At 37.8% G+C, this 27,136-nt stretch overlaps 3 protein-coding genes and 2 long non-coding RNA genes across 7 annotated transcripts; 4 read left to right on the top strand and 1 right to left on the bottom strand.

The window, feature by feature from the left end:
* Window positions 1-3,009: 3,009 nt before the first annotated feature.
* Window positions 3,010-8,060, top strand: LOC111610267. The gene is made up of 3 exons (XR_002753558.1): window positions 3,010-3,197; window positions 5,055-5,117; window positions 8,004-8,060. It is a non-coding gene; the product is annotated as an uncharacterized LOC111610267 (long non-coding RNA).
* A 1,993-nt stretch (window positions 8,061-10,053) lies between these two features.
* On the top strand, window positions 10,054-11,706 carry LOC106700066 (nuclear factor 7, brain-like). Its single transcript, XM_023343998.1, has one exon. It carries the CDS (start codon window positions 10,148-10,150, stop codon window positions 11,570-11,572), a length of 1,425 nt encoding a protein of 474 aa, XP_023199766.1. The 5' UTR covers window positions 10,054-10,147; the 3' UTR covers window positions 11,573-11,706.
* A 996-nt stretch (window positions 11,707-12,702) lies between these two features.
* Window positions 12,703-22,614, top strand: LOC102233280 (cilia- and flagella-associated protein 157-like). Of its 3 annotated transcripts, none has more exons than XR_002753595.1 (9): window positions 12,703-12,997; window positions 14,719-14,990; window positions 16,069-16,222; window positions 16,296-16,542; window positions 17,122-17,222; window positions 18,350-18,500; window positions 20,073-20,230; window positions 20,858-20,983; window positions 22,257-22,614. XR_002753595.1 is itself a non-coding variant. In XM_023343876.1 (9 exons), the coding sequence occupies exons 1-8, from the start codon at window positions 12,915-12,917 to the stop codon at window positions 20,898-20,900; spliced, it is 1,209 nt and encodes a 402-aa protein (XP_023199644.1). In that variant the 5' UTR covers window positions 12,703-12,914; the 3' UTR covers window positions 20,901-20,935; window positions 21,019-21,590. The 3 variants fall into 3 exon arrangements, 2 of the variants coding, with proteins under 2 accessions (XP_023199644.1, XP_023199643.1); XM_023343876.1 differs by lacking the exon at window positions 22,257-22,614 and adding an exon at window positions 21,019-21,590 and having other exon boundaries at window positions 20,858-20,935; XM_023343875.1 differs by lacking the exon at window positions 22,257-22,614 and having other exon boundaries at window positions 20,858-21,590.
* Window positions 18,507-20,106, bottom strand: LOC111610314. The gene is made up of 4 exons (XR_002753596.1): window positions 20,020-20,106; window positions 19,204-19,274; window positions 18,779-18,947; window positions 18,507-18,605 (listed from the first exon to the last, which is right to left on the bottom strand). It is a non-coding gene; the product is annotated as an uncharacterized LOC111610314 (long non-coding RNA).
* A 93-nt stretch (window positions 22,615-22,707) lies between the features above and the next one.
* On the top strand, window positions 22,708-27,126 carry LOC102232758 (glutathione S-transferase theta-3-like). The gene is made up of 5 exons (XM_005812515.3): window positions 22,708-22,870; window positions 23,323-23,410; window positions 24,825-24,975; window positions 25,510-25,686; window positions 26,777-27,126. Exons 1-5 carry the CDS (start codon window positions 22,765-22,767, stop codon window positions 26,978-26,980), a joined length of 726 nt encoding a protein of 241 aa, XP_005812572.1. The 5' UTR covers window positions 22,708-22,764; the 3' UTR covers window positions 26,981-27,126.
* The last annotated feature ends 10 nt before the right edge of the window (window positions 27,127-27,136 follow it).

The raw sequence follows: 27,136 nt of genomic DNA, 5'->3' as shown, positions 1-27,136 counted from the left end.
ACACACACACACACACACACACACACACACACACACACACACAAGATAGAGACATGACCACAGAAAGAGGAAGAGCACAGAGAAGTTTCACAGATGCATGATGGGAAAATGATCATGTGAAAGGAGCAGCCAGAAGAAGATTACAATCTAAATCTTAGCCAGAAATAAGGTCAGTATAAGAAAGTTTTCTGTCCTGCATGGAGGCGTTTGAGGAAACACACTAAAGGTTTTAATATTTAAAAAGGTGAATTTGTGAAACCTTAAAGGTTGTGGGTCTGAATCCACAGCCTGAGGGCTTCTGGGCCTGGAAAGTTATGGAAACAAAATATTCCTATCAGAGGAAGGAGTCTGGAAGAAACCAAGAGTTTTATTTACTTTACTGTGATTTTAAAATGTTTAATTTTTTGAACAATAAAATGACTCCAAATGCACAAAGAACAAAACAAAGAAGAAACTAAGAAACTAAACAAAGGAATACGGCAACACATTACTGACTATAATGAACACAAAGAGTACGGCAAGACAATTAAAACAAAACTGAACTAAATGATCAAAATACAAATATGAATAAAAAGCAACAACTCTACTGTAACAGCTACTTTAAATTGTCTGTGTGTGTGTGTGTGTGTGTGTGTGGGTGTGTGTGTGTGTGTGTGTGTGTGTGTGTGTGTGTGTGTGCGTGTGTGTGTGTGCGTGTGTGTGTGTCCAGGATTGACTCCGCCTCTCTTTTACTGCAGATAGTTTTGTGAAATGTATTGAAACTTCATGGAGAAAATAAAAGTCAGTTTATCATTTAAAGATGATCATTCAGCGATTTTATTATTAAGTTCTGTTTAATTTAACTTCTTAAAGCTGCAGCTGCAACTTTTAGAAGAAATATGAATAAATTGTTGAAACTGTCTCCATGTTGGTTTAGTTTGGAATGAGACAGATCATCTGTGAAAATGTTTGTTCCTCTTCCTGCTCTCAGTTCTAACTAGAAGCAACCAGTCAGAGCCAGGAGGAGGGGCCTAGTGCTGTCAATCAACCTCCCCATGGCGCTGCTCACCCCGTTGCTCTTTGCTACGCTGAAGCTACCATAGCCTGTTGTGAATGCTATAGCTAGTTAGCACAGCCACCGAGGATGTCGGATAAATGTCCTGTCAATGAATTGTTTCTCTGCCATTAGCACAATTAGCAGCGAGTACATGAATGTGATTGTCAGCGGTAAGACCCGCCTCCTGGCTCTGATTGGTTGTTTTTGGTGCATTTCTACAGCAGAAGCTCAGAGAGGAGATCAACCTCTTCACAGATTATCTGTCTCATAGTAAACATGGTGAGAGTTTCAACAAATAAGTAAAAAGAAAAATTCTTTAAAAATAAAACTTCCAACTGCAGCTTTCACACTAACAATGGCTGTTTGCTGTGTTTGTTGGGTAGACAGTGAAATCTGACTAACTGGGAGAACTGGTGAGATTCACATTCAGCTGAGTGAGAATTGAGCCGCGTTTCATTTCATCCTTCAGTTGCTGCAGTGAAGTTTTTGTGCTTCATAAAATCCTTCAACACCTCAAACATAAAAACTGGACAACATGAAAATACGACATGAAGCTTCAGCTGAAGCTTTGTTTGCCCGAGCGTCTGTTTAGCAGAGAAAGTCTGTTAACAGGCAGATCTCAGCCACCATCTGCTGGAAAACTCAGGCTGCAAACATTTGGTTCCGGCTGGAGTCCAAACGGCTTCATCATGTGGAAACATGTTACGGACAGAAGTCTGGTGTTTGTTCCACCGCCCTGCTAAAGATGGAGAAAAACACTTGAATCATATTTATTCCTAAATGTATTATAATGATGTCATGAAAAATTAAACCCTTCCTGTAATTTCAGCAGATTTTCCCAAACACTGAGGACCGTCTGGGTTTATGCTCAGAACTGGCTTTGTGTCTGCTGGACCATTTTTATGATCATTTGTGGAAATTATCTGGTTGTTTCTCCTTTAGCATTTAATATTAATCTTCTTAAAGAGCCAATCACAATCCATCTTCAAACCATCAACGTCTGCATTTAAAATGTTCTGGTATTAAAACTAATTCATGTTTGCAGGCCCACAGCATCACAGATCCTCCACCAGACCCTGCAGTGCAACATGGAGGAAAGGGCGAGTTATCACTGAATATTGGAATAAACTGTTTATTATTCAGTTTAATAAATTAAGATGCATCAATAATCTGAGAATTTCAGCTTTTAAAACAACTGTTAACATTTATAGATTATTTTGTAATGATTTTAATCGTCTTTCAAATATTTTGGTTTGTTTCGACATACATCTGTTTTTCTAGCAGACTTTTGTTTAATGGTTGTCATGGAGACGTGGCTGTGGCCAGAGAAATGGCTGCCAGTGTTGCATCCTGGGAAAACAGAAAGTCACAGATTACAGATGTTGAGTTTCTAGAACCTCCAATCAACCTAAAAATGATCTAAAATATTTCATAAATATCTGCCATCCGTGTCACCAGGTAACATTTTCTTGACCTGTTTTGTTTTCATCTGCTTTAGAAATAAATTGAAATTAAATTTAGGCTTTTTCTAAATGTAAAGATGTGAAATTATACTGTAGATAATTTATGTTGAGGTTTTCTGTACCTTCATATCATTACAAGGAGTTTCAACAAATTCACCTGTTTAAGATTTCATCTCTAGGTTTTTTAAAAAAACATCCAATCTGCTCTTATTTCTGGACGGAGTTTGATGTTCAGGTTGAAGCTTTAAAATGTTTCATGTCATCCTGTGTTTCCATGTGTTTCTGTGGCTTCGGGTCGAACCAGCAGAATAAAATCAGTCAGCGTTGAAGGCCGCCGCTGAGCCTGCTGCTCCGTCTTACAAGCATTCAAAAGCAAAAGTACATTTCAAATTTTCACCGATCTATATTTGCCATCCAAGTAAAAAAATAAAACCTGACAGACGTATTTTATTCCTAACACCAGACATCCTCATGATCTCGCTGCTGCACACGATGACAGCTTGTCGTGTCTGTCAGGGCGTGTTGCTGCAGGTGATGCTGCTGGATCCTGGAAGAGACGTGATCTGCTGGAGAGTCATTTAAAACCAGCACAAAGTCCACAACGCTCCCATATGACCCGGTTCTGGACTCGTCACAAAGTGTTAAATCACAGAGATGGAAAGTAAAGACAGGAGAACAAAAGAGGATCCAAAAAACTGGTCAGTTCTATATTTAGTAAAATTTGAACATCTTTCCAAATTCTTTTCTCATGTTTTATATCCTAATCAAACCCATCAGTGTAATCAAGCTTTTTATGATTCTTTATGTTTTATGCTCATTTCTGAATTTCTGTTGAAAAGTTTTTGGCACTTTCCTGAGGTGAGAAGGTTGGAACAGGAAACTTTCAGTCAAAGCTTTCATGATGCTCAAGCTCCACTCTGAATTCAGAAACACACACGACTCTCTGCAGCCTGACGCCCACAAGTACATCCAGCGTACGGCAGGAACTGTCAGGCTGTAAAACACTGATTTTTCTTCCTGGACAGGACTTCCTGTGGCAAAAAGACTGGAGCTCATCTGTCTATTTATTCAATAACTTAGCAGCAAAAATGGTTTTGAATTGAAAATGTTGATTATTTTGTATGTAGTTCTTAATTAAAATATGATTAGTTGGAAAATTACAGACTCAGAAATGAAGTTCAGTCGAGTCTCACTGCTGGTTTAACAGTTCTAGTTCTGTTTATCTTACATTTTTACCATTAACTAACAAACGGTTCATTTTCCTCATTTCCATCTTTAAGACTGTATCCGTCTTCACAGTTTAAACTTCCTGTTTCATCTGGACTTTTTGGAGATTTCAGGTTTCCTGAAGCTCCTCTGAGGACGAGACAGAAAATGTTTTCAGCAACTAGACATTCCCTCATTTACTCTCATTTCAACAATGAGAAATGCTCAAACACTCAGCAGAGAAACAAAACAGGGTTTAGAGTTTTAGTTTATCATGTTTTCCTTTTTTAAACAACATTTTAGTTTAAATCTTAAATCATGACAGATTCTGGAAGTTTCCACCTGACAGCCTGATGGAAGTTGGATTATGTCCTGTAATCTTTGTTGTTTTGGTGATTTTATGCATTTCTTACATGATATAAATAAGGCAACAAGGCAGCAGAGTCTGGCAGAGACAAATGTCATGAAGCATCACAGCAGATCTGCTCTGCCAAACAGACTGAATTTCTGATGTGAACTTTTTACCCCAGAAAACTCTCAGCTCTGGTTCCAGAAGGAACCACAAGAAAAGTCAGAGCAACCTGAAGAAAAGAACAGTTCCCACAAACACGGCTAAGACTGATGTGGTCACATTCACGCTTTTTAACTTTGTAAGACACCAAGTTTTCTCATGGAAAGATCTGCAGAAAACAGAATGTAGGATCATCAGGTTGGCTGCAGGAACGATTTCCAGAGAAACGAGAGAAGAACTGATCAAAAGGGAAATGGATCCGTTTGGTTTTGGGTCAGTTTCTGTGGTTTGGGCTTAAAGAGACTGGATGCAAAATAAGCTAGAACTGTTTTATAGTAAGAATGATATAAACAAATGGAACAAAGTCCAAAAAGTCTCATTTTGAAAACAATTTGCTTTGAAATGAATGTAGGACAGTAAAAACCTGGTTCTTTTTCTGCTTTGTCTTCACAAATGTTGTTTTGATGAATTTACAGATAAATTAACTTCCTCGCCTTCAACATTTGACACAAAAGTCGTTTTTAATGCTACAACCTTTAAAAAAATTGCAAGTTTTCTAAAATGATCCTCGCTGTTTGCTGTAAATGAGGCTTTCTTCAACTTTTAGACAATTAAGCTTCATTAAGAGAAAAATCATTTAATCTCTGGCATCCAGGAGAAGAAACAAAATGCTGATGACTAAATTACATAGTAATGATTTAAAATATTCAGAAAACAACACTGAACAAAGAGCCAGTTGCATTTTAAATGAAAATCCTGATGATTTTCTCTGTGCATGAATAAAATCAGCCTGTTACGAACCACCAGAAACCTGAGCAGGTTTGGGTTTGTTCTGCAGAACCGTGACCCGTCAGAGGGCTGATGGCAGGAAGCAGACGGCGTGCCGATGGAGGGCGACGAGGTTAGGAAGAAGTCTGTTGGTTGAACAACATGCAGAATCTGAGCTTCATCTGAGAAACATCATCTGTCGTCTTCAGGAGTTTCAGCTTCCAGCAGAGCAGCTGCAGAATCTGAGCTCTTCTTTTGGTTCTATGTAGATAAATTATGAACCAAAACATGAAGATTTTTTTACTTTATCTTCCCATTACTGGGAAACAAAAATCATTTTAGTTCATTTAATACACAGCTTCCATTTAATCCAGGCTGAGTTTCCGTCCCAGAAGCTTTTTATCTGCTGTTCTGCTGCTGAAGGAGGATTTTCAGGTAACATGGAGCTGATCAGAGAACTGACTCATTTCAAAGGTTTTAAACCAGCTTCCAGCTTTTATTTCACTGCTGCCCTTTTATTTATTTATTTTATTTGCAGCAGAGATCTTTATAGACATTAAAAGATATAAAAGACATAAAAAGGGGACGATCCTCCTGATCTTTATGTCTTTGGATAGATTTGGAACAAAAGCCCCAGACAGACTCCTTATTTCTTGGTCTATGAATCTTTGTGGTTCTCAGTAGATTTCAGTGGCTTTGCCTCAGTTTGTATCTTAAATTTCATTCTTTCATTGTTCAGTTTGTCCATCTTTGTTTGCATTGTTTCCTTTCCCTTCATCTGATAAATGAAGATCCTCCATAGTTCATCAGATCTGATTCTTTTTTCTCTAATGTGTCTGAGATTCACTGAAAACACAAATAGACTAAATTTCTGTTGTATTTCTAGTCATCCAAACAATTTTCACTGAAACCACATTCACATAATTGTGATCATAAACACGTTCATACACCAAAATGCAGGTTAGGACCTTCAGGAGGAAGCTGGAATCAAACCCACAACTCTCAGATTGCAAGATTATTACTCTCCCATGAGTTTCAGTCGATACTTTTAGTCTTTATTGATTATTTCCTGACGGTTTGGTCCAGCCGTCTGGTTCTGTTGATGTATATCTGTTAATAACCAGAAGCTGGAACCGTCTGGTGAATCTGACAGTTATTTTAAACCTGATTAAATCAGTACATCTTGAAGATTTAAACGCCTGCCTCTCCCTGTTGACTCCATTCGTTGTGGTTTATATCTGTTGAAACGTCAGTTTGCCGTTAAGATGCACATTGAAACCTGTAAATAACTGAAGCAACTTGACTGAGATTAAAGCCTCTGTAGGATGTTTGTGTTTTTTATGGTCTAACTCTGAGGGACTAAAGGATAAATTTCGTTTTCGTACTAAATTAACAGCTGATACTGGATGTTGAATGGTGATGAAGTTTCATGACTGGACTTCCTGCACAGTTTGCATGTCATCCTGGTGTCATGGTGGAGTCACTGAGCCTCTGAGTGGAGATTAAAACAGTCTGACTGATGGAGTTCATGTTCCTGTTGCTGTGAAGTGATCAGTGATCTGAAGGTCGACACCAGGACTGTGGAAACATAATATATCTGTAGAGAACCTGATTGTTTTAAAGTCACTATAAACTCTATTGATACTCTGAATAAACCTGTAAAACATCTATTTTGTCTAACTTCCTACTCTGACCAACTTAAACTTTATATTTTAAATCGTGCTGCATCAACTCGTCCTAAAGTTAAATTAAAGTTTAACTTTAGTTCAGTTAAACTTCAGTTTTCTGCTGACAATAAATTCTTAAGAAATATTTCCATAAGTTGGAAATCTCTGAGAGACATTTCCAATGTGGATCCAAGGTTTTTCCTTCATTTCCATGAACATATTTTGTCTCTGTGCCACAGTTGGTAGCACTGATGCCTTGCACCAAGAAGGTCCTGGGTTCAAATCCCAGCCTGGGGTCTTTCTGCATTACGTTCTCTCTGGGTACTCCAGCTTCCTCCCACTGTCCAAAACATGACTGTTGGATTTTCTGTAAATTGTTCTGAGTGTCTCTGGTTCAGCCAGGATCGACCTTAATTTTGGCTCTTATAAATATTTTTAGATAGAAGAAACTTTATTTAGTGTAGTGCATCAGAAATTTGTTTCAAATGTGAAAAACATAAAAGACAGTTTGAGAGCCTGACTTTCTAATCATAGAGCATCGCTACGTACCTTCAGTCTGAGTGATGAGATGGGATTCAGGCTAACTGTGTCTGAAATGGATCAGAACCGACATTTAACCATAAACTTTTTGTTGCATCCTTGAAACAACAGGCTAAACTCCTTCCAGACCTCTCAGGTCTTCTGGCTCTGGGTCTGCTCTGCATCCAGAACCAGAACCAAACATGGAGAAGCAGCATTCAGCTTCTATGAACCACAAATCTGAAACAAACTTCCAGAAAACTGCAGAACAGTCGAAACACTGAGTTCCTTTAAATCCAGACTAAAACCCAGCTGGTTAGTTTCCTGTGATTAGTAATATGTGCAGCACTGATCAGAACATTTTATGTTTATTTGCTGGATGATTTTGATAATATTTGACAAAATATAATTTCTATTCCTTGTTTCATAATTGACTGGCAGAAATTTTTATGATGTGAAGAAGTTTGAACTTCCTTGTTGCTGAAATGTGTTTTACAAATAAACTTGACTTTGTTGATTTACAGTAATTTCTTTTATTATCTATGAAACAGCAGTAATTTTATTTTTCTATTAAGCTCAAAATAGAACAGCTGAGCTAATTTAACCATTTTATGCTTCAAAAGCAGCTAATATGAAAATAATTGGACATTATGGCTGAAAGATGAGCAGTTTTTCTGTTTCCAAGGTGTTTTTACCAAACTATTTGAAAAACATTAAAGTTCTGAAGAAAAAAAACTTTAACATGATGATGTTTCCAGAATGGCTCATGAGGTCGTTAATGACTTGTGTCCGTATTGTTGTTGCTAACGTTGCTCATCGCTCTCCGTCTGCAGAGGCTCCAGGTTTGTTGTGTCTGGAGCCCTGAGCCTGGAGACGCTCCACGATGACGCTCCTCTGAGCCTCTGGGGCCGCAGAGGACGAACGGGAAGGAAAAACTGGAAGGAGGACGAGGAGTTAGGAGAAGAAAGGAAGAGACAGAAGAGAAAATGGGAAGAAACATTCAGTGGTTTTAAGATTTAAAAAAGAGGAAGAAAGAAAAGAAAAAGTCCTGATGAGTCTCGTTTGTCAGATCAAAAGTTCCTTTTGAAAAAAAAAACAACCTTTTAAAAAGAACTTAATATGCTTTTAATTAAGCCCATATTTCTATTTTTAATACGTTTTTTTATTAATTTGATGTAATATTGTAATTTTAAATGTCCTGTTTTATAACTTTTATTGAGGGCTTGCAAACATCCATCTGTGTTTAATTAATCTATGCAATATGTTTCATTAAACTAAAATAAATAATTTAATTTACTGAATGATTATGTAACTTATTATTTAGAGTAAATTATTGAGTTTACTCTTCAAAAAGTGAATCAGATCAGTACATGTTGTTCTCAGAAACATTAATTCATCAGGAGGTTACTGTAAAAGTTACATTTTTATTTGAATTAAATTCAATCTTGTGGAAAAGTTTCAACACAATTATGTGCAAATGTTTCCACAAAATGCATTTCATATCAACAAAATATTAAAGATCTTTATAAAGCATGATGTCAGATGGAAGATGAGAAAGTTCTGCTTATTTTAGATCAAATTTATCAGCTGTTACTTTCATGACTAATATAGAGCTGCAAATATAGATACAGAAAACATGTCCTCATTAGACCAACAGCGTCTAATAAGGACATAATAAAGTTCTGCTCTATTATGTCAAATGTCAGCTAATTATTTAAGTACCTACATCCAGGTTGTCATATATTTGTTGCCACTTGTTTCTCACTGCAACATTAAATGTTTTAGAAAGAAAAGATTTTGAAATGTCATTTTAAAAAACATTTTAAGATTTCTGTTATGGTTCACAGTAGAAAGACGGTTACTTCTTTTATTTATCTATTTGTGATAACTGATATCCTTTAAACATTCAGTTCAGTGTCAGCAGACATGTTTAGGGAGAAAAATTATTTAGATTCTTTCTTCATATGAATGTTTAATATTAATGTAATAAAATCCATTAAGTCTCAGAGAAGTTATTTATTTCCCTGAACACAAAGATATTGGAATAAAGGAGAGAATCAACAATGTCCTCACAGCGCCACCTGGCTGAGACAAACATTCACTGCAATGAACAAAACTGAAGTCAGTCAGTGAGATCTCTTGATGACAATCAGAAAAACTTTATGGAGTTTTACCAACAATAATAAAATTATAAGAACTAAAAGGATTAAAGATTTTCTCTGATTGGCAGAAAATCATCAGATAAAATACGAAACTGGAATAACATTCTTTAAAACTTCACTTTGTTTCTTTACTTTTTGGTAGATAATAAAAGTTAGTATTCAGTATTAAATATTAACAATAAAACATGAATGTAACTTTGTTCACTGCCCACATATTTAACTAAACTGACTGAATGTAGAAAGCAGGAGGCGAGAATCACATTGATTTGATAAAAGAGATAATTAGACAAACTACCGGCTTTCTCAGATATGAATGAAATCAGCAACAAATGAGTTTTACATTACTTACAGTTTTGTTGAAATTGATTATAAAAACTTGTTGACTTTGATTACTGAAATGAAATTTTTCACTTACAGCTGAAGATAAAAAGTGTTCAAATATTTTATGATGAATATTCATTGAACAGCACAACTCTATGGTTATTGTTTCTAGTGATTCAGCAAATGATTTGTGCTCCTTATTGAGTTATAAAACATTGTAATTATTAAATGTAAGGCAGCTTTTTACCAACAGGACAAGGAAATTATACTGCAGTAAAACAAAAGCACAGAGTTCAACCTGGAAGAGTTAAACAAAAACCTGTTTGACTGGAAACGTCACTGAGAGGAAAATAAAAGTATTTTAACTGAGTTGAACAGAGATGAGACGCCATTACAGGGAGGAGATCTGAGCTGAAACACGAAGGTTTACTGGAATTTAAAGAAAAAGCTGCAGAAACTTTGACCAGGTGAGTTCTGGCAGATTTCTGTAGAAAATGGCAGAGAGAGCTCTGATTGAACGTTACCTGAGCTGCCATGTTTGTTCAGAGACTTTCAGAAATCCTGTGTCTCTGAGCTGCAACCACAGCTTCTGTTCAAGCTGCCTGGAGAAATTCTGGGAACAAACTGGAAACAAGAACTGTCCCATCTGTAAAAGAAGATCTTCTAAGGATGATCTGGCAGTAAATTTCACTCTGAAGGAACTGGCTGATTCTTTTACTGAAAGACAGAAATCTGGATCATCAGAGACAGAAACAGGAGAAAAGCAGCTGATGGTGGTCTGCAGTAAACACCAAGAAGACCCTAAACTGTTCTGTGAAGACGAGCAGAGAGCTGTGTGTCCTGTCTGTGACTTTTCTCTCCACCAGAGTCACAAAGTGGTTCCTCTTGAACAAGCAGTCAGAGATCTGAAGGAGCAGCTGAAATCTGACTTAAAGTCTCTGCAGGACAAAAGGAACAAACACAAAGAAGTGGAGAAAACATACGATGATGTGATTCAACACTCCAAGAAGCAGCTGCTGTCCACAGAGAGACAGATCAGAGCAGAGTTCAACAAGCTCCACCAGTTCCTGAGAGAGGAAGAGGAGTCCAGACTGGCAGCTCTGAGGGAGGAAGAGGAGCAGAAGGGGAAGACTATCAGCAGAGAGATGAAGAGGATTGAGGAGCAGATCTCCTCTCTGTCAGACAGTATCTCTGCTGTTGAAGAAGAGCTGCAGAAAGACAACCTGTCGTTCCTCAGCAGTTATAAAGCCACTCAGAGAAGAGCCAGAGGTCAGAGGTCACTGCCAGATCCACAGCTGTTCTCAGGAGCTCTGATAGATGTGGCCAAACACCTGGGCAACCTGTCCTTCAGAGTCTGGGAGAAGATGAAGGGCCAGGTGAAGTTCAGTCCCGTCATTCTGGACCCAAACACTGCAAGTCCATGGATCCATCTGTCTGATGATCTGACCAGGGTGAGACATGGAGGCAAATGGCAGCAGCTTCCTGATAATCCAGAGAGAAACATGAAGTACCTCAATGTTTTTAGTTCTGAGGGCTTCAGCTCAGGGAAACACAGCTGGGAGGTAAAGGTGGGAGATCATCCTGACTGGGAGGTTGGTGTGACTAAAGAGTCTGTTGACAGGAAGGGAGAGACATTTGCTTCACCAAAATATGGATTCTGGTGTTTATGGCATGGTGATGGAAAATACAATAATGGTGCTGGTAAAACTGTCACAGTGAATAAAAGTCTCCAGAGGATCAGAGTCCAGCTGGACTATGACAGAGGGGAGGTTTCCTTCTACGACTCTGAAGACAAGAGTCTCATCTACACTCACAGAGAAACTTTCACTGAGAAACTCTTTGCTTATTTCTATGTTTGTCCAGCAGGAAATGCTAAAACATCTGAGATCAAAATCTGTGAACCTGATTTTTCTGTTTAAAGTTCAAAGTTGTGTTTTAATTCTCTGAATCATTTTGCATTTTTAAATCAAAGTTTCTATTTGAAACTTTGATTCAAATATAAACTTTCCTTCAAACAAACTTTCCTTTTAAATCTTTAATAAATATCTTTGATCATTTTAAGGTTTTCAAAATTTTATTTGAAATTAACAACAGAAATAAATCATTAAAATATCTTGATTTTCAATTTTCCTGTTGACTGAAATTTGTACAAAATAGTAAATTTTATGAATATTTTTGTCTTCAGTTTTTCTTTTCAGTTGCATGTGAAAAAATATACAAATGTTAGAATAATGTTCAGACTAGATCCAATATTTAATCAATCTTTATCCAAAATTCTCTCAACCATTTAATATTTCTTCATATTCTATTTAATTCCAACAAAGATGATTATTTTTAGTTTGTTTCTGTGTTTTGTAAAAACTGTTATTGTTTCTTTTTATTTGGCTGTTGAATAAAACTGTGTTTCACTGAGTTTCAAATTACATTATGAACTCAGGAGGCAGATATATTAGTCCAGATATTTATGCTGATCAAAATCTTAGAATGTCAAAAGGTTTTATTTCCTAAACATTTATCAGAATCTGTTTATTTTATTCCAGATGTTGGATAAATGCAGAACTTTTCCTAACAGAAGTTCTGCTGTTTCTGAGCCACTAGAAACTTTCTGCTGAACAGATCCACCATCTAAATGTGTGAAGCAGTTGCTAACAACGTTTTTCTCATTATATTACACAGACAGGATTCAGAGAATAACATCAAAAACCTGGTTCATCTTTCACACAGATATAAAAATATAAATACTGAGACAAAACCCTCAATATGCAGCTTCCTGCTCTCTGCTTGTTATTTCAGTGAGAACATGTCTGATGATAAACAGACACTGAATTGAACTGAACTGTTTCCTGCTGCAGAATGGATAACCTTCAGTCTTCAGGTATTTGCTATGTATAAATTATTTGAACTTGTTATTATGCTAACAACGTTTTGGAGAAATTATTCCCTTTGAAAGATTTTGTGATGAACAAGAGAAGAAAAACTTTAGCCATGATGTCCTCACAGCACCACCTGCTGGAGACAAATGCACACAGCAGAAATTAATCAGATGTATTGAAAACATAAATGATGTGTTGTAGCCTCAAAGCTTCACTGTTGGAGAAACGAGATTTCAGAGCATTCCCTGAAAGCACCATCGGGAACACCAACGGTTTTTTTCCCAGTTTGTCTGTTTAAACCGGGTTCAAAGTACCGTTTCCAGCAGTAATTTACCACAAACACCGTGTATAAAAGCGATAAAGAGAGTTTAAAGAACAAGAGGAGAACATGGCGGAAATGATCAGCGCTGAGGAGCAAGAGAGGTCGTTATTTTTGGTTCAAATTCGGTATTTGGAGGAGGAGCTTGAGAGGTGAGACTGTTTTTTATCTAAAAATGTTCCAGAGGGTTTTATTCTGCTTTAAATAAAAGCCTAAGTGATTTAGTAACTCTAAGAAATGGGCTTCAGCTAATTTATGATGCTAACACAATAAACAGCCACTTCGAAGTGCGTTGTTGTTGCTATGACAACTGAACAGATTATGCTAGTTGAGGATAAAAACATTTAAAAGTCCACTGCCATTAACTAAATACACAGATAAATCACTAATGTCTCATTGCCAGAGGACTGTTTGATATTTCATTGCAATATTTGGTGGGCAATTTTAAGCGTAAAAGAAGCAAGTTTATGAAATACTTTAGCAAAATGACAATTCAGTGTTTTCACATGATGAAGACATAAAAACAGTACATTGCGCTGGTATAATGAAGGAAAGTTATAAGTTGGACCACAGACTAAAATAAATGGTGTTCCAACTATTATTAAATTCTTTTTACAGTTTTGACTTAAAGAAAGGCAATGTTTCAGCAGTTTTTCAGTTTTCTGGAGTTAAAAAACTAAATACTGCTGGAAGTTTGGTTCAAAGACAACAGATCTTTAATGTATTTGTAAGGATGTCCAAAGTGCAGTGCAGGGGAAATAGCCTTGGCTTGAACTGATTATTTTATGGCCTCCAACTCCAAGTTCAATAAAGATAGACATTTTTATTATTATTAAAGTTTTTATTTTTAATCGGCATACAATTATTATTGACATTATTTTCTTGTAATGGGTTTTCCTAATATTTAGCAGTATACTGTAAACCTTTTGATTTAACAATTTAATGTAAACTGTTTTTTATAGTAATAAACAGAAACCTGGCATCAGGTCATTGAAACAGACACTGTTCTTTTATTTGGGGCCATGAAATATTAACTCCAAATGTTTATCATGTTAACACATCTGACTGTAACACAGACAGCGCAGCATTCTGGTAGCTGTTTTCAGAAAATCTGACTGGGCTTTCAAACAAAGCAAAGTAATTTAAATGTGGTTAAAATATTTTCATGTGACTTTCTTTATCCTCCATTATATAATTAAATTATATTTTATTCTATAAATATGTAATTCTACCAAAAACTGGATGATAAAAGTCTTCAGTCTGGCGCTTTGGTGTCAACTAGTTCCTTTTTTGAAGGTCAGGTTTGTTTACAGAGACTTGATAATTCACTTTATTTGTTGTTTCTTTTGTTTATTTATTTTGGATATTTAAAATGTCTTCCAGTTCCAGTGTTAAATATTCATCAGAATCTAAGGTTTATTAATCTTTGACAATGTGTTCTTCCATTATTTTGCTGTTAAAATGATATTACCTGAAAATAGTCTCAAAACAACAATATTACTGTTTATCACCATAACTTCTGGGATAATTTATCATCCAGCAAAATTGATCATGATGAAAGATCATAGCAGTTTGAGGGAATAATCAATGAGGTGCCAACAGCGCCCCCTGTAGTCACAGAGTTGTATGTTTAAAGAATTTATCTCAAAACTGCGTTCTGATTGGCTGGATGTCTGGTTGTAAATGAGGTTTTGAACCAATCAGGCTTCTGGAAAGGCAGGTTTGGTCATCAGCCCAAACGTTTTGCATCAGTTTCACAACATTCCTCATCACAACATTTCACCTTCATTAACATGCGTCAGTCAGTTTTACGAGTCGTTTCTCCTAAAACTCATCCAACTGAAACAGCTTCCCGCGTCTCTTCGTCCTGCAGATTTAAGCTGGCAAGCGAAGAGCTGGACAAGCAGAACCAAGAGCTGATCTCAAATTACAACCAGCTGGAGAAGGACAAGAGGGACAAGACCGAGCGTTTGAAACGCTTTGTGGCGGCGAAAGAGAAGCGCATGGATGAGCTGAGCGAGGAGCTGCAGACGCGGCTCCTGCTGGGGAAACGCAGCCGAGAGACGCTGAAGCAGGAGCACAGCATCACGAAGCAGCAGCTGCAGGAGCAGATAGACGAGGTTCAGGCAGAGATAGAGCTGCAGAGTGAGACTGACACCGCGTTGACACAGAGAGCAGCACTGAGGAAAATCTAAATAATATTCACACCCAGCATGTTTTAGCATTTCTATTGTTTTTACAAAATAATCACTGCAAAAACACAAAATCTTACCAAGTAGTTTTGGTCTAGTTTCCAGTGCGAATATCTTAGTGGACTTGAAATAAGACAAAACTAACTAAGATTTCAGCAAGACACAGAAACTTGTTTTTAGTCAGTAATTCCTTAATATTGGTGAAAAAGTTCTGGTTCTGTTGGCAGATTATTTCACTCATAGTAAGACATTTTCCCATGTTGTAAATGAAATAAGATTATTTCATTTTAATCAAAATTAATGAATTATTGACTTTACCAGCTGATTTTTCTTGCTGAAAACTTACTTATGAGTTTTTGTGTAACTTTAGATGCTTTGGGTGGTCCGCCCTGTTCTCCTCCAGACGGAAACTAATTGTTCTAGTCTCCCGTTAAGAAGCATTCCCACAGCATGATGCTGCCATCACCATGCTTCACAGTGGAGATTTTGTGTTTAGCATCTTGTTTCTTGGTTAAAAAACTCCACTTTGGTTCTTTGGAAAATGTTTTTAATTCACCTTTGTTGCAGTATTTTCCAGCATCTCAACTGAAGTCAAGTTTGAACTTTGACTAGACCACTCTAAAACCTTAATTTTGGCCATTTTTGTGTGATATAGAGGTGGACTTGCAATGTTGCTCTGTATAACCCAAGAGTGTTTAAGGTTAAGTTTACAAACAGATTGCTCCAGATCATCACACTACCTCCACCATGCTTCTCTCCCTTAATTAACGAAGTTATTATTTGAAACAAGCATTTTGCCTTTTCTTTTTCACTCCACTGTGAGCTGATTTGAACAGATTCAACTCTCTTTGTCATTAAATATTTAAATAAATGAAAGGAAATCCTTCAGCTTAAAGGTTTTAAGTGACAGTAACATATTTGCTTAGAAAGCCATAGACTAACATCTTCCTCTCCTGTTGGAGTGAAGTGAACTGTTTTCTTCACGTCTCCTCAGCTGTCTGTCTGTTCACCCTGCTGTGTTTTTCCTCCAGCTGTGACTCTGGAGGAGAACGAGGAGCGCATCATGGAGCTGAGGCCTCATGTGCCTAACATAGAATCAGTAGAGGAGGAGCTTCTGAAGAAGAAAGCTGAGCACGACGCTTTTATTACCCAGCTGAAGAGGAACTCAGAGCTGGCGTGTGAAACGTAAAGAACGCAGCAAACGGAGTATTTAACGCTCTTCTCTTCCTGGCTCTGAGTCGCTGTTGTCTGACCGCAGGCTGATCCAGCACTTCCAGGACTACAAGGAGCACACGGAGAACTGTGAAGCCAACAAGCTGCTGGCGACGGCCCGAGCGCTGCACCTGGAGCAGACCGAGCTCGCCACCTTCCTGGTGAGCGAGCAGGGGATTCTGAAGGAGGAGATCGCTGCCGTGAAGAAGAAACAGAAAAACATTTCCTGCACCGGCCGGGGGCTGTGCAGGAAACTCACCTATCTGAGCCACCTGAGAAACTTCAACGAGCAGGTCAGACATGAACGACGGCGGGTTAGGTAGGGAGGAAGAAAGGAGGACATTTCTGGGCTTTTTCTAGCAAATTGTTTGACTTTTCAAATCCATAAAGGTCCGTGTTTTTTCAAGAAAATCTTTGAGCTTATTCCTAAAATGTTAGTTTTTTCTAGCAAATGTTTGATTTTTCAAACTCAGAGATTTTCTTGTTTTTTTCTAGAAAATTTATGAGCCTAATATCAAAATTCCTGAGTTTTTTTTTTTGTTGCAATTTTTCAACCTTTCAAACTCAAAAACTTCCAAGTTTTTTCTAGAAAATTTATGAAAATAATCTTACATTTTTAATTTTTCAAGCAAATTTTCAATGTTTCAATTTCAGAAGTTTTCTTGTTTTTTTTAGAACATTTCTGAAATGAATCTAAAAATTTCTGAGTTTTTTAGCAGAAGTGTGTTTTTTTTTGTTTTTGGATGAAATGAGACAAGCTGGCATCGCCTGCTGTTTTCAGCCTGAAGGAAATGCTGCATTAAAAACATTTTTTATTCATTATGGAAACAGAATCTCTGGTTTGTGGCATCGTCTGTCGTGCTTCTCTGCAGGATGTGAAGCTTCTTAAGAAGACGTTCCTGGAGCTCCATCAGGAAAAAGAAGAAAGCATCAAGAACCAGGAAGCCAGTCTGACTGAGACTGAAGCTCTCAGGTTGGATCTGTTTTCACAGCTCAGATATGACGATTTTATTTTTTAATTCTCTGGATGTTAAATCCTTTCAAAATGTTTTTAATAGCAGCTGGATGTTTTTTCTGAACAATCTACTTGCATTTTATGAGACTTTTTAATGACACAAACTGATCAGAATCACTTTTGCAGACAGTTTTTGACACGTATCTCAACTGGACCCTGATCTGTAACCGGATAAAAAACCTTCATTAAAATCACATCAGAAGACGATCATGAAAATCAGAAAATTCACGACTATTTGTTTTGCATTGTGAGGCCTGTACTCAATATTTGAATTCATAAAACGTGGAAAATAAATATCTAAGCATGTTCTATTTCTGTGGCAATCTTTAAATTAGAGATTTCCTGACCAACGGACAGAAATGCAAACATGGGATAGCAAATTAGAAATGCATTAGAAATAATTATTCTGTTGATTTTTGAGACAGAAACAAAAACGAAAAGAAATAAATTTGCTTTTTTTGACCAAGATTTTGGTTCCACGTTGTTCTCTAAAGACATTTGAATTATAGATGTATATTTTTAAGAAACCAATAAAAATTAGCATTTTTGTCATTTATGTACAACATTTTTATTGAAGAGGAATTTAAAAACACCAAAACTGGCATTTAAGGTTTAAAAGAAAAGGAAAATGTATTAATAGTTGTTTTGCATGATGTTGATGAGAGTTAATGCTAACATTAAGAAAAAACCTGCAGTATAATATTTATTTGGCAATCTTAAATAAAGTTGAAGCCTTAATAATTCTTATACTAAACTTGGCTGATAAGAACTCCTGCAATACCAAAAACTTCATTCAGCAGCAAATGTTGGTGATATTTTTCCTTTAATGTCTCACAAAACGGTTGTGATTATCTTACCCAACTAATGCATGATGTTTTATTAGCTTGTCTGACGGGTGGGATACCTCAGGGATGTTTATTTCCCCTCCTGATCATATCGTTTTTTAACGTCTAAATGCTCCGTTAGTGATCCATGAAGCCTGCAGGCTCTCAGATGTAAGCCTGGTGTTGAGCTGATTTCAGGGTTTGCAGGCCTAAATGTTTCATAACCAAACTTTAAAAAAATCTGTTCTGGTTCTGTTTCAGCCAGCAGGTCAACAAAGTGCATCAGGACTTCCAGCAGAGAGTGGGCGACATGCAGCGGCTGGAGAAGGAGCTAGAGAAGGAGACGATCAGGAGGAGGCAGCTGGAGGGAGTGAAGGACGAAGCAAAGGTCATCCTGAAGCACATCCTGGAGGTAAAAACACGAGAAGCTGCTTCATTCTGCCCTGCAGAGACCCGAACGTCCAGAACCTTCGGTCCAGAACCAGAGGAGGAGAACAGGAACCTGAAGGGGGCGCCACTTTACAGCCGGAGGAAAAATATTCATGTTTTTGTTTCACTTTGTAGCAAAATAATAATAATACAGATAAAACAAAAACATGTTAACAGCTGATCATTATGGTTTCAGTGATCATTGATCTTATTAATGATGAATCTGTTTTAGATTAAAACTGAGGAAAAAGAAAACATTACAGTGAAAAGTGCTGGACCTCATTTATTTCCTTTCACTGCTGAAAATAAAATCACTGGTCCGGTTTCCTGGTCCGGTTTCCTGGTCCGGTTTCCTGGTCCGGTTTCCTGGTCCGGTTTCCTGGTCCGGTTTCCTGGTCCGGTTTCCTGGGCCGGCTGCAGCGAAATCAGGCTGGACAGTAAATCAGTAACAATCAACGCATCATCATTATCAATAGAAAATGAGTCTGACAGAATTTTCAGTAATTTCTCTGAACTCCGATCCAGAACCGCACAGCATTCTGGGGGATGTAGGCAGAGAAAAAACTTTACCTGCTTAAAAATAAACAACAAGCAACGTTTTGTGAAAACTGTGGATAAAACAGGAAGGTCACATTTCAGATATTTAAGACAAACCTAATCAATATTGATCGATATGAAACGCTTACAGTGTGATGCGTTTTCCAGCCCCAGTCTTAATGAAACATCTTAACTCTTCGCTCCAACGCTGCTTTTTCTGCTGCAGAGTAAAATAACAGGCTGAGGATCCAGAGCAGTTAGAGCCAGAGGTTGTTGTGTCGCATAAATAAAGATTCAGTTTTGAAATCCTGCCTCTAAAACTCATTTCCAATAAAACACGCAGGCTTGTCTGTCTGGATTAACGTTTGAGAAATAAAACTTTTATCCTTTCAGCAGCTCCCTGTAGGGGGCGCCACAGCTGTCTCCTGTTTTGTTCCTCCTCATAAATAAACATCTGATGGTGCTGCCATCTCCATCAGCTCTCCTTCTGTCACAGATCATCCCTCCGTCCTTCCTGCTCTCCCTTCTCCTGTCCTCCATTTTTGACCTTTGACCCCAGATCCTTCAACTCGTCCTCCTTCAGCATTGCAAAAACACTAAATCTCACCAAGTATTTTTGGTCTGCATTTTAGTGCAAATATATAAATACACTTAAAATTTGACAAATCTAACTTACAAGTCACATTTCAGCAAGATGTAGTAATTCTTAATAATTTTTAAAAAGTTCTACTTTTATATTATTTCACTTATTTTCCACGTTTGTTCACATGGATTTGCACTTTAATTCATAGTTGAATGATTTGCTGAAATTCTGCAGAGTTTTGTGTTTCTCCCTGAGTAAACAGCTTTATCAGGCGGAGCATCACTAACAAACACGCTGCTCATGGACGTTTGTTTCATAAGAGGTCAAAGGTCAGACCCTGAGGCAGCTAGCTGGCGGATTCTGAAGTATATTTGTGTTTTACATGTTAAAAGGCGCTGCCAGCTGTTTCCACCTCTGGGTGTTTGTCCTCTGCAGGGTAAGGATGACATGTCTGTGGCTCAGTGGAAGATCCAGAGGCTGGTGGAGATCCTGGACCGAGCAGCGCCGCAGAACCCCGAGCCGACCGCCAGCAGCTTCCGTAATAACCCCAGAGGAGTCCGGAAACGGCACTCCTGTTACCCATTCAGTTCCAGGTACCAGAATCCTCTGTCTTCACCTGCAGCAGGTAGTTTCAGCACCGAATGATGCAGAGAATGTGGGTCAGAGTCGGAGAAAAAGCTCAAAATATGCTGATTACTTGATAAATGTTTGGGGATTGCTGAGCTTACCGCTCCGGTCCAAACCGCCGTTAGCTCCCATGCTAACAGACAGTAGCAGTCACAGCTCAGGTTGTTTAAACAAACCAGATGTTTTATGCCATGGGTGTTCAAAGTGTGGCGCGGGGGCCATTTGTGGCCTTTGAAGTGATTGTGTTCGGCCCCTGACCTGAAGTTAAGAAAAGTTGAAAGAAAATAATTGATTTTCCAAAAACTTGGGAAATTGTCAGTTTTTCTTGTGCAACGGCAACAGTCCAAAGATTTTATGTTTTGGATATTTAGTAAAATACAGATTTCGTGAAAGTTTTGCTTATTGTTGACCAGGTAAAACTTAAACAAAAAAAATCACAGTAAAATAATTTTTGCACTTTTTATTTAATGAAGTTTGTGGCAGTTAAAATTTGCCAGTTTTTTCCCCCGGGGCAAAAAGGTTTTACTCTGCAGTTTTATTCAAAATGTCACCTTGAATTTGTTGTTGATGCAGTTGTTTTCTGTGTCCATCAGAAATATGAACCCGTCTGGTTCCGACCCGTCTGGCTCCGTCTGACCCGACTGACCCGACTCCTCTGCAGTCACAGACTGGTACCGGCTCCGCCGGGCCGTAAGCAGGAACGGTTTAACGAGTCGCAGGTCCAATAAATGTTCCATCCATTTTGTTTCTGCAGGTTTGAATCTGTAGACAGAATCTGCTCCACCTTCAGTTCCTCATCGCTTCATTTATTAGGACGAGAATCTAAATGCGACTTAAATGAGAAAATTATGTAAAAATAAACAGGTTGTTATATAGCAGCTGATTGGAGCACATGTCACGTTTTCCCAGCCATATTCTGAAGGGACAATAATCCCAAACACACATTAAAACAGCTTTATGTCGGATGAAAGAGGATTACATTAAGCTTCTGGAATGGCCCCGGTCTCCATCCTATGGATTGGCCCCGGACAGCCGGGTCCGTTTCACCCCTAAAATCTTTTCTCTGCAACTCGCTGAGAAAGATTTTAATATTGATATAAATATTTCAGCCTGAATGATTTAAACTCTTTGTGGTTTAGAGAAAATCAACTATTAATTCAAGCTTGAAAGTTGATTTTGTTTTTATAAAACATAAAGATGTTTGTTGTGTCATCAGTAGTGGCCACACATCCGCTTGCTAATCGCTAAGCTAACATTTTGTTTAGCAATTTTGCTAATTTACTCGGCTGGTTTGTAAAGTTTCAGTTCAATAAAGTTCAACATGTGTTGAAGTTTTGATTATTGACTGAAAAATTACTTAATTAGTTTGACGTTTATATTCAGGCTCTTATTTTGAAGTGGGTGAAGACTGCAGTTCCAGGTTGTATCAGCCTGTTTGTATTTAGCGATGTAGCATTAGCTTATGCTATTTGTAGCACGTTTAATGTTTTAGGCTTAACTGTCTTTTAGTTACTGGGTTTAGTTTAATTGGCTCATCAACAAGAAATTGCTTCAGTAAATCATTAAAAGCCAAACATTAGTAAGACGTTCATGCCCTGAATGAATGAATGAATGAATGAATGAATGAATGAATGAATGAATGAATGAATGAATGAATGCCTTCATGCTGTTGTTAAATGATCAGATTTTTCTGACATTTTAAAACTTCTTTCATCTTTAATGTGACATTTATTTAGAGTTTGACTAAAAACAAAATGATTGGTTAGAGGAAAACTAAAATGAGATAAAAACTGCTACAACCTGACCGCATAACTTTACACTTCTTTTATTACTTTAAATATTTTAATTAAAAAACAGAATTTCATGTTCTTTGGTAGTATTGCTTTGTTTGCTTGATTATTCAGACAAGAAATGAAATAAAACAACATACTGGAGAATAAATAATGAAACTCAGTTTGCAGGATAATGATAAATAAAATCTGTTTATAATAGAAATCACTGGAAGTCCTGCAGAGACAGTCTGACCCAGTACAGCCAGTACCACCAGCTGCAGCAGCCCAGTCCCACAGATCGTCTTCAGGGTTCTGACCATGAACGAACTAATGAGAGCGTCTGTTAATCAGGTGGGAAACATTCTCCGTCATTAACCTTAAGCCCCTCTCTGGGCGCTCCAGGCTGCAACAACATGATCTTCCCCTTCATAATGTCTCCAACAAAAACCTCTAATTACTTCTGTAAACTGGTCATGAAAGGCAGCGCAGTCCGCACACAGAGGCCCGTCACAGCAGATAAAAACGTGATTATCTCCGCAGTGTTTACAAAATGTGGGACTAAGCCAAGGTCAAAGGTCAGACTGGTCAACCCAGACGGCTTGTATACTTTGAACTGTCGGCGCCGTTTAGAAATCAGCGCGTCGCCCAGCGAGGAGGGGCGGGGCTCCCGGCAGCCGGGATAACAGGCGCGGCCGGAGCAGAGGAAGCATCAGCAGCCGCTCAGCACCATGGAGATCTATCTGGACCTGGTTTCCCCGCCGTGCCGCGCCGTCTACCTGTTCGCCGAGGCGCTCAAGATCCCTTACGCCTTCAAGCTGGTGGAGCTTTCGGCAGGTGAGTTACAGGATGAGGTCAGCTGAAGACACAAACACGGAGCGGCCAGATACAACTGAGCTGCAGCTCCGCTAAACTGCAAAGGATTTCTTTGTCTGGAAATTATCAGTCAGTTGAACTTTGTGCTGAATATCTTTGAGTTGACGACTCGGTTCTGGTCTAAGGAAAAGGAGCCTCTGGTGAGCCGTTAGTGTTTTTACGTTTCACCCAGAACTCTCAGCTCCCACGCAGCGAGCTGAAGTTACTTTAACTCCTCCATGGCCAGACGGTCCAGCTCTGCTTCTCTAATCATGACAAACTTTTTTCCAAATGGAAAATAAAGTTAAAAATCATATCAGAGGAGTAAAAGTTAGTTTGATGTTTGGATTCTGGTCACTTTTCTGCGTTTTAAGCATCTGTTGGGTGTATTTTGGCTGCAGTCGGATGTGATTTGGTTTGTGTTTTTGTTTCAGGGCAGCAGTACACTGAGGAGTTTGGAAAACTCAGTGTGGTGAGGAAGGTTCCGGTTCTGAAGGACGGCAGCTTCGTTCTGACAGAGAGGTAGACGCAGCAGTTCGGTCTGAACTGAAACTCATCCAGTTACATTTCCCCTCAGATTTCTGTTCTCAGAAAGTATTTCACTTTCTAAGAACAGTGTGTGTCTTTGCATTCCAGCTGAGGAATGTAAAGACACACAGAGTTAAACTAAAGCATCTGTTTCATATTTAATGTTCAGATCCAGAACAGGAAGCAGAACTTCCCTGGAGAACTCAGACTGGTGTCTTATTCTCAGTCGTCCAGCAGAGCTTTAAAACAGAAAAATAAAATAAAACTCAAATAAAATAAAACATGTGGAGTGAATCAAGGATCTTATAAATACCAATATTTTTATTCACATTCCATAAATCTGCCTGAGGTTTTGTAATTATCCAGTAATAAACCATTTTATTTGTCTTTGAATCTAAACTCTTATCTCCGTCCTGAACTGTTTAGATTCTCCGGTCAGTAAGTTCAGATATTTACTTTGAGGCTTTTTGCATTTTACTCTAATAAAACAAACAAAGCGGTTTGTGGTGCAGCAGCGGCGCCTCACAATCAGACTCTGAGGTCCAAACCCGGCGCTGGGAACTTCCCCTCCTCACTTTCTGCCCATTTCCTGTTTTAAATACTGCACAATGGCCACTTATGCCCCTAAAACATCAAACAAGAATAAAACAAACACTCAGAAACTGTTTCTAATGAAGATTTACTGACAGGTTTTAGTTATTTTGCAACTTTTCTTTGTTTCCTGTTTTGAACTTTTGCACAGATTGGCAGCTGAATAAATGTTGCAGGAATATTTTTGCAAGTCGTTGTACAGATTATTTATTTAATGTCATTTTTTTGTTTATCTGCTCTTCAGATCCAAATCTGGTGGCTTAACTTTCACTTGATTGTGAAAAATCCTTTTTGTTCAGTATATCTGCAGTAGACAGTGAATCCATGCTGCTAAATATTCATAATAAATAATAAAACAAAGCTAATGAAATTAATTTAAAGTTTGAAGCACAAGTTCATTAATCCTGCACAGATGTTTCATCCGACAGACTGGTTCACAAAACTTCAGCTTTAAAAATTAGGCTTGTTTCTTTTGACTTATTTAGAATTTTAATTCACAATTGGATCATTTTTATAGATAATAAATAAATCAGACATGAGAATCAGTTATTAAGGACTTGACTGCTTTTTACCTGCATGCGAGTTAAATTAACTTGAAATATTGAATGTATTAATACTTCAGTATAATTAATAGTGGAGGAAACAGACAAACCTTCTTTGTTCAGACAGATTATGTGTCAGATGTTTTTCATGTCTTTAGGTCTTAATGAACATGCCTGATGCACTGACTGTGTGTGTGTGTGTGTGTGTGTGTGTGTGTGTGTGTGTGTGTGTGTGTGTGTGTGTGTGTGTGTGTGTGTGTGTGTGTGTGTTGCAGCATTGCGATCCTGCAGTACCTGGTGCAGAAATGTTTGCTGGCTGATCACTGGTTTCCAGCGGAGCTGCAGCAGCGAGCTCGTGTTAATGAATACTTGTCCTGGCAGCACCTGAACCTCCGGTCTCACTGCTCAAAGGTTTTCCTGTTCAGGGTTCGTGTCCCAGATCAGCCCCACGCTGCAGCCGCTGATCATTACACTGTTAATAACTTCATGTTTACTTTGTTCCTTTATGTTGTGCTAAAGTCATAGGAACATGTCTGACTGCAGCTACTTGTGCATATTTGTTTAAAAAACAGTTGTTACTCAGTAAAGATAAAATGATGCTAAATGTCAAAAACTGCAAATTGGATGTTTTGCATCATTGAAAACTAATGAAAATCACAAGAGGCATTAATTAGCAAAGTTGGTAACTACCAACTACTACCAAGTTGGTAGTAATATATAAATATCGCTCAGTCAGTTATCGACTTGTGGATGGGAAAAGTAATTCAGCTGATGGCAAAGAAAAAGACTTTATGTTTAAAAACACAGTAAATCTTATAACCACAGCATCAGTAACAGCATCAGTGCTGCAGGTATTACAACTGTAAGATAAACTTTCAGATTAATGGTTTTTATTTTAGTAGTTCATGTTTTACCTGCTGCAGCTTTCAGCAGGGCCTCACTAATGATTTCTGTGGTCAGACTCTGTACCCGTTCATCATGGGCTCTGAGGCCCCGAAGGAGAAGCTGGACGTCTCTCTGGAGGACATGAAGCAATCCCTCGACCTGCTGGAGGAGAAATTCCTCCAGGACAAGCCGTTCATCGTCGGGAACAAGATCTCTGTGGCGGATGTGGCGGCCGTGGTGGAGGTCATGCAGGTAATGATACAAACACCTGGTTACCTGCTGCTGCTGCTGCTGTCACTTCTGGAGCTGCTCCACCAGCAGCTGCAGCTGCTCCACCTGGAGCTGCAGCTGCTCCACCTGGCTCACATCAAACTGCTGCTTCCTCCAGCCTTTCATGTGTTTTTTCATATCAGAGCTGATTTCCTCTGTTTAAAAATGCATTATTATTGATATACTTTTAGAAAAACAACAACATATAAACAAATTTAATTGCCTCTTTTCCAAAGAAAATGTTTTCTTAAAGGATTCTGACTGTAATAAACTCTTACAGTTAGTGTTAAACTTCCACAACTTATAATTACAAAGATCTTTTCAAAAGAACTAAATGATGCTAAAAACCTAAAATAAATTCAAACCTTTTTTTTTTACTGTTGCTTCAAACTTCAGGTTTGCAACAAGAAAACAGAAACAAGAACAAGAAAAACATTTTAGAAAAAGTCAGTTAAAAAGTAAAACTCACATAAAAACTGTTTTCATTATTTATTTATTTTTTAGCAAACAATATTTATCCATGGAGTTTCCATTCAAATAAACAAATACTGTTATCAATAAATTATTAAATAGTAATTACATTTTGAAATAAATAAATAAATATTGAAATAAATAAAAAAGGTTTAAAAAAATTGTTTTATTTTATCGGGACATTTATTAATTTATTTCATGGAATATTTATTAATAATTTATAAATAACTGTATTTATTTAGCAGCTTTAATGTATTTTATTATTAATAAATAAAGTTACACATGATTTTGAACTGGAAGAAAAAAGATTTGTGATTTCTTAAACTTTTTACTCAGAAATGTATTTTCTCAGATACATTTAATAAAATCTTATAAGTTTTCTATATCAGTCATTGATGCTTTGATTAAACAAATAATTATTAGATCATTAAAATCCAGTTAAATTATTTAAATGTAGCAATTTACTGGAGGGAAACTAAAGATTACATACTTTAGATTAATGCAAAAGGTGTTTTTATTTCTTTTTTATTTCTAATTAAACTGCTGAATTAATGCTATGACAGCGTTTCCTGCTTGTGACGCCTCTTCCTGATGTCTGCAGCCTCTGGGAGCCGGCGTGGACGGCCTGGACGGCCGGCCCAAGCTGACGGCCTGGAGGGAACGAGTGAAGAAGGAGCTGGGAGTGAAACTGTTCGACCAGGCCCACGAGGCGCTGCTGAACTCCAGCGGCCTGCAGCAGAAGATGCAGACCAACAACACCGAGCTCCAGAAACTCAAACCAATGTTCCTCAAGTATTTCCGCTGAGAAAATGGAAATAAAAATCTGATGTTTGGTTGTTTCAGCAGAACGCCTCCAAACGTTTAATCTGAAAGAACTGAACCATCATCCAGTTAGAGAAGGGATTAAAACTGGAACTAAGAACTGTTCAATAAAAACAGGAACAATATGAACTGATGAACT

Source organism: Xiphophorus maculatus, chromosome 12 (genome assembly GCF_002775205.1).
Source record: "Xiphophorus maculatus strain JP 163 A chromosome 12, X_maculatus-5.0-male, whole genome shotgun sequence".
Classification (NCBI taxonomy): Eukaryota; Metazoa; Chordata; class Actinopteri; order Cyprinodontiformes; family Poeciliidae; genus Xiphophorus; species Xiphophorus maculatus.
This window is presented reverse-complemented; position numbering and strand designations above follow the sequence as displayed.

What these genes read in the sequence shown, in the direction of transcription:
- LOC106700066 (XM_023343998.1), top strand. Translation starts at nt 10,148, where the DNA reads ATGGCAGAGAGAGCTCTGATTGAACGTTACCTGAGCTGCCATGTTTGT.
- LOC102233280 (XM_023343876.1), top strand. Translation starts at nt 12,915, where the DNA reads ATGGCGGAAATGATCAGCGCTGAGGAGCAAGAGAGGTCGTTATTTTTG. An exon ending in TGAGAAACTTCAACGAGCAG is followed by an intron (nt 16,543 to 17,121) that starts GTCAGACATGAA and finishes GCTTCTCTGCAG; the next exon opens with GATGTGAAGCTTCTTAAGAA. An exon ending in TCCTGAAGCACATCCTGGAG is followed by an intron (nt 18,501 to 20,072) that starts GTAAAAACACGA and finishes TGTCCTCTGCAG; the next exon opens with GGTAAGGATGACATGTCTGT.
- LOC102232758 (XM_005812515.3), top strand. Translation starts at nt 22,765, where the DNA reads ATGGAGATCTATCTGGACCTGGTTTCCCCGCCGTGCCGCGCCGTCTAC. An exon ending in GCTGGTGGAGCTTTCGGCAG is followed by an intron (nt 22,871 to 23,322) that starts GTGAGTTACAGG and finishes TTTTTGTTTCAG; the next exon opens with GGCAGCAGTACACTGAGGAG. An exon ending in CCGTGGTGGAGGTCATGCAG is followed by an intron (nt 25,687 to 26,776) that starts GTAATGATACAA and finishes TGATGTCTGCAG; the next exon opens with CCTCTGGGAGCCGGCGTGGA.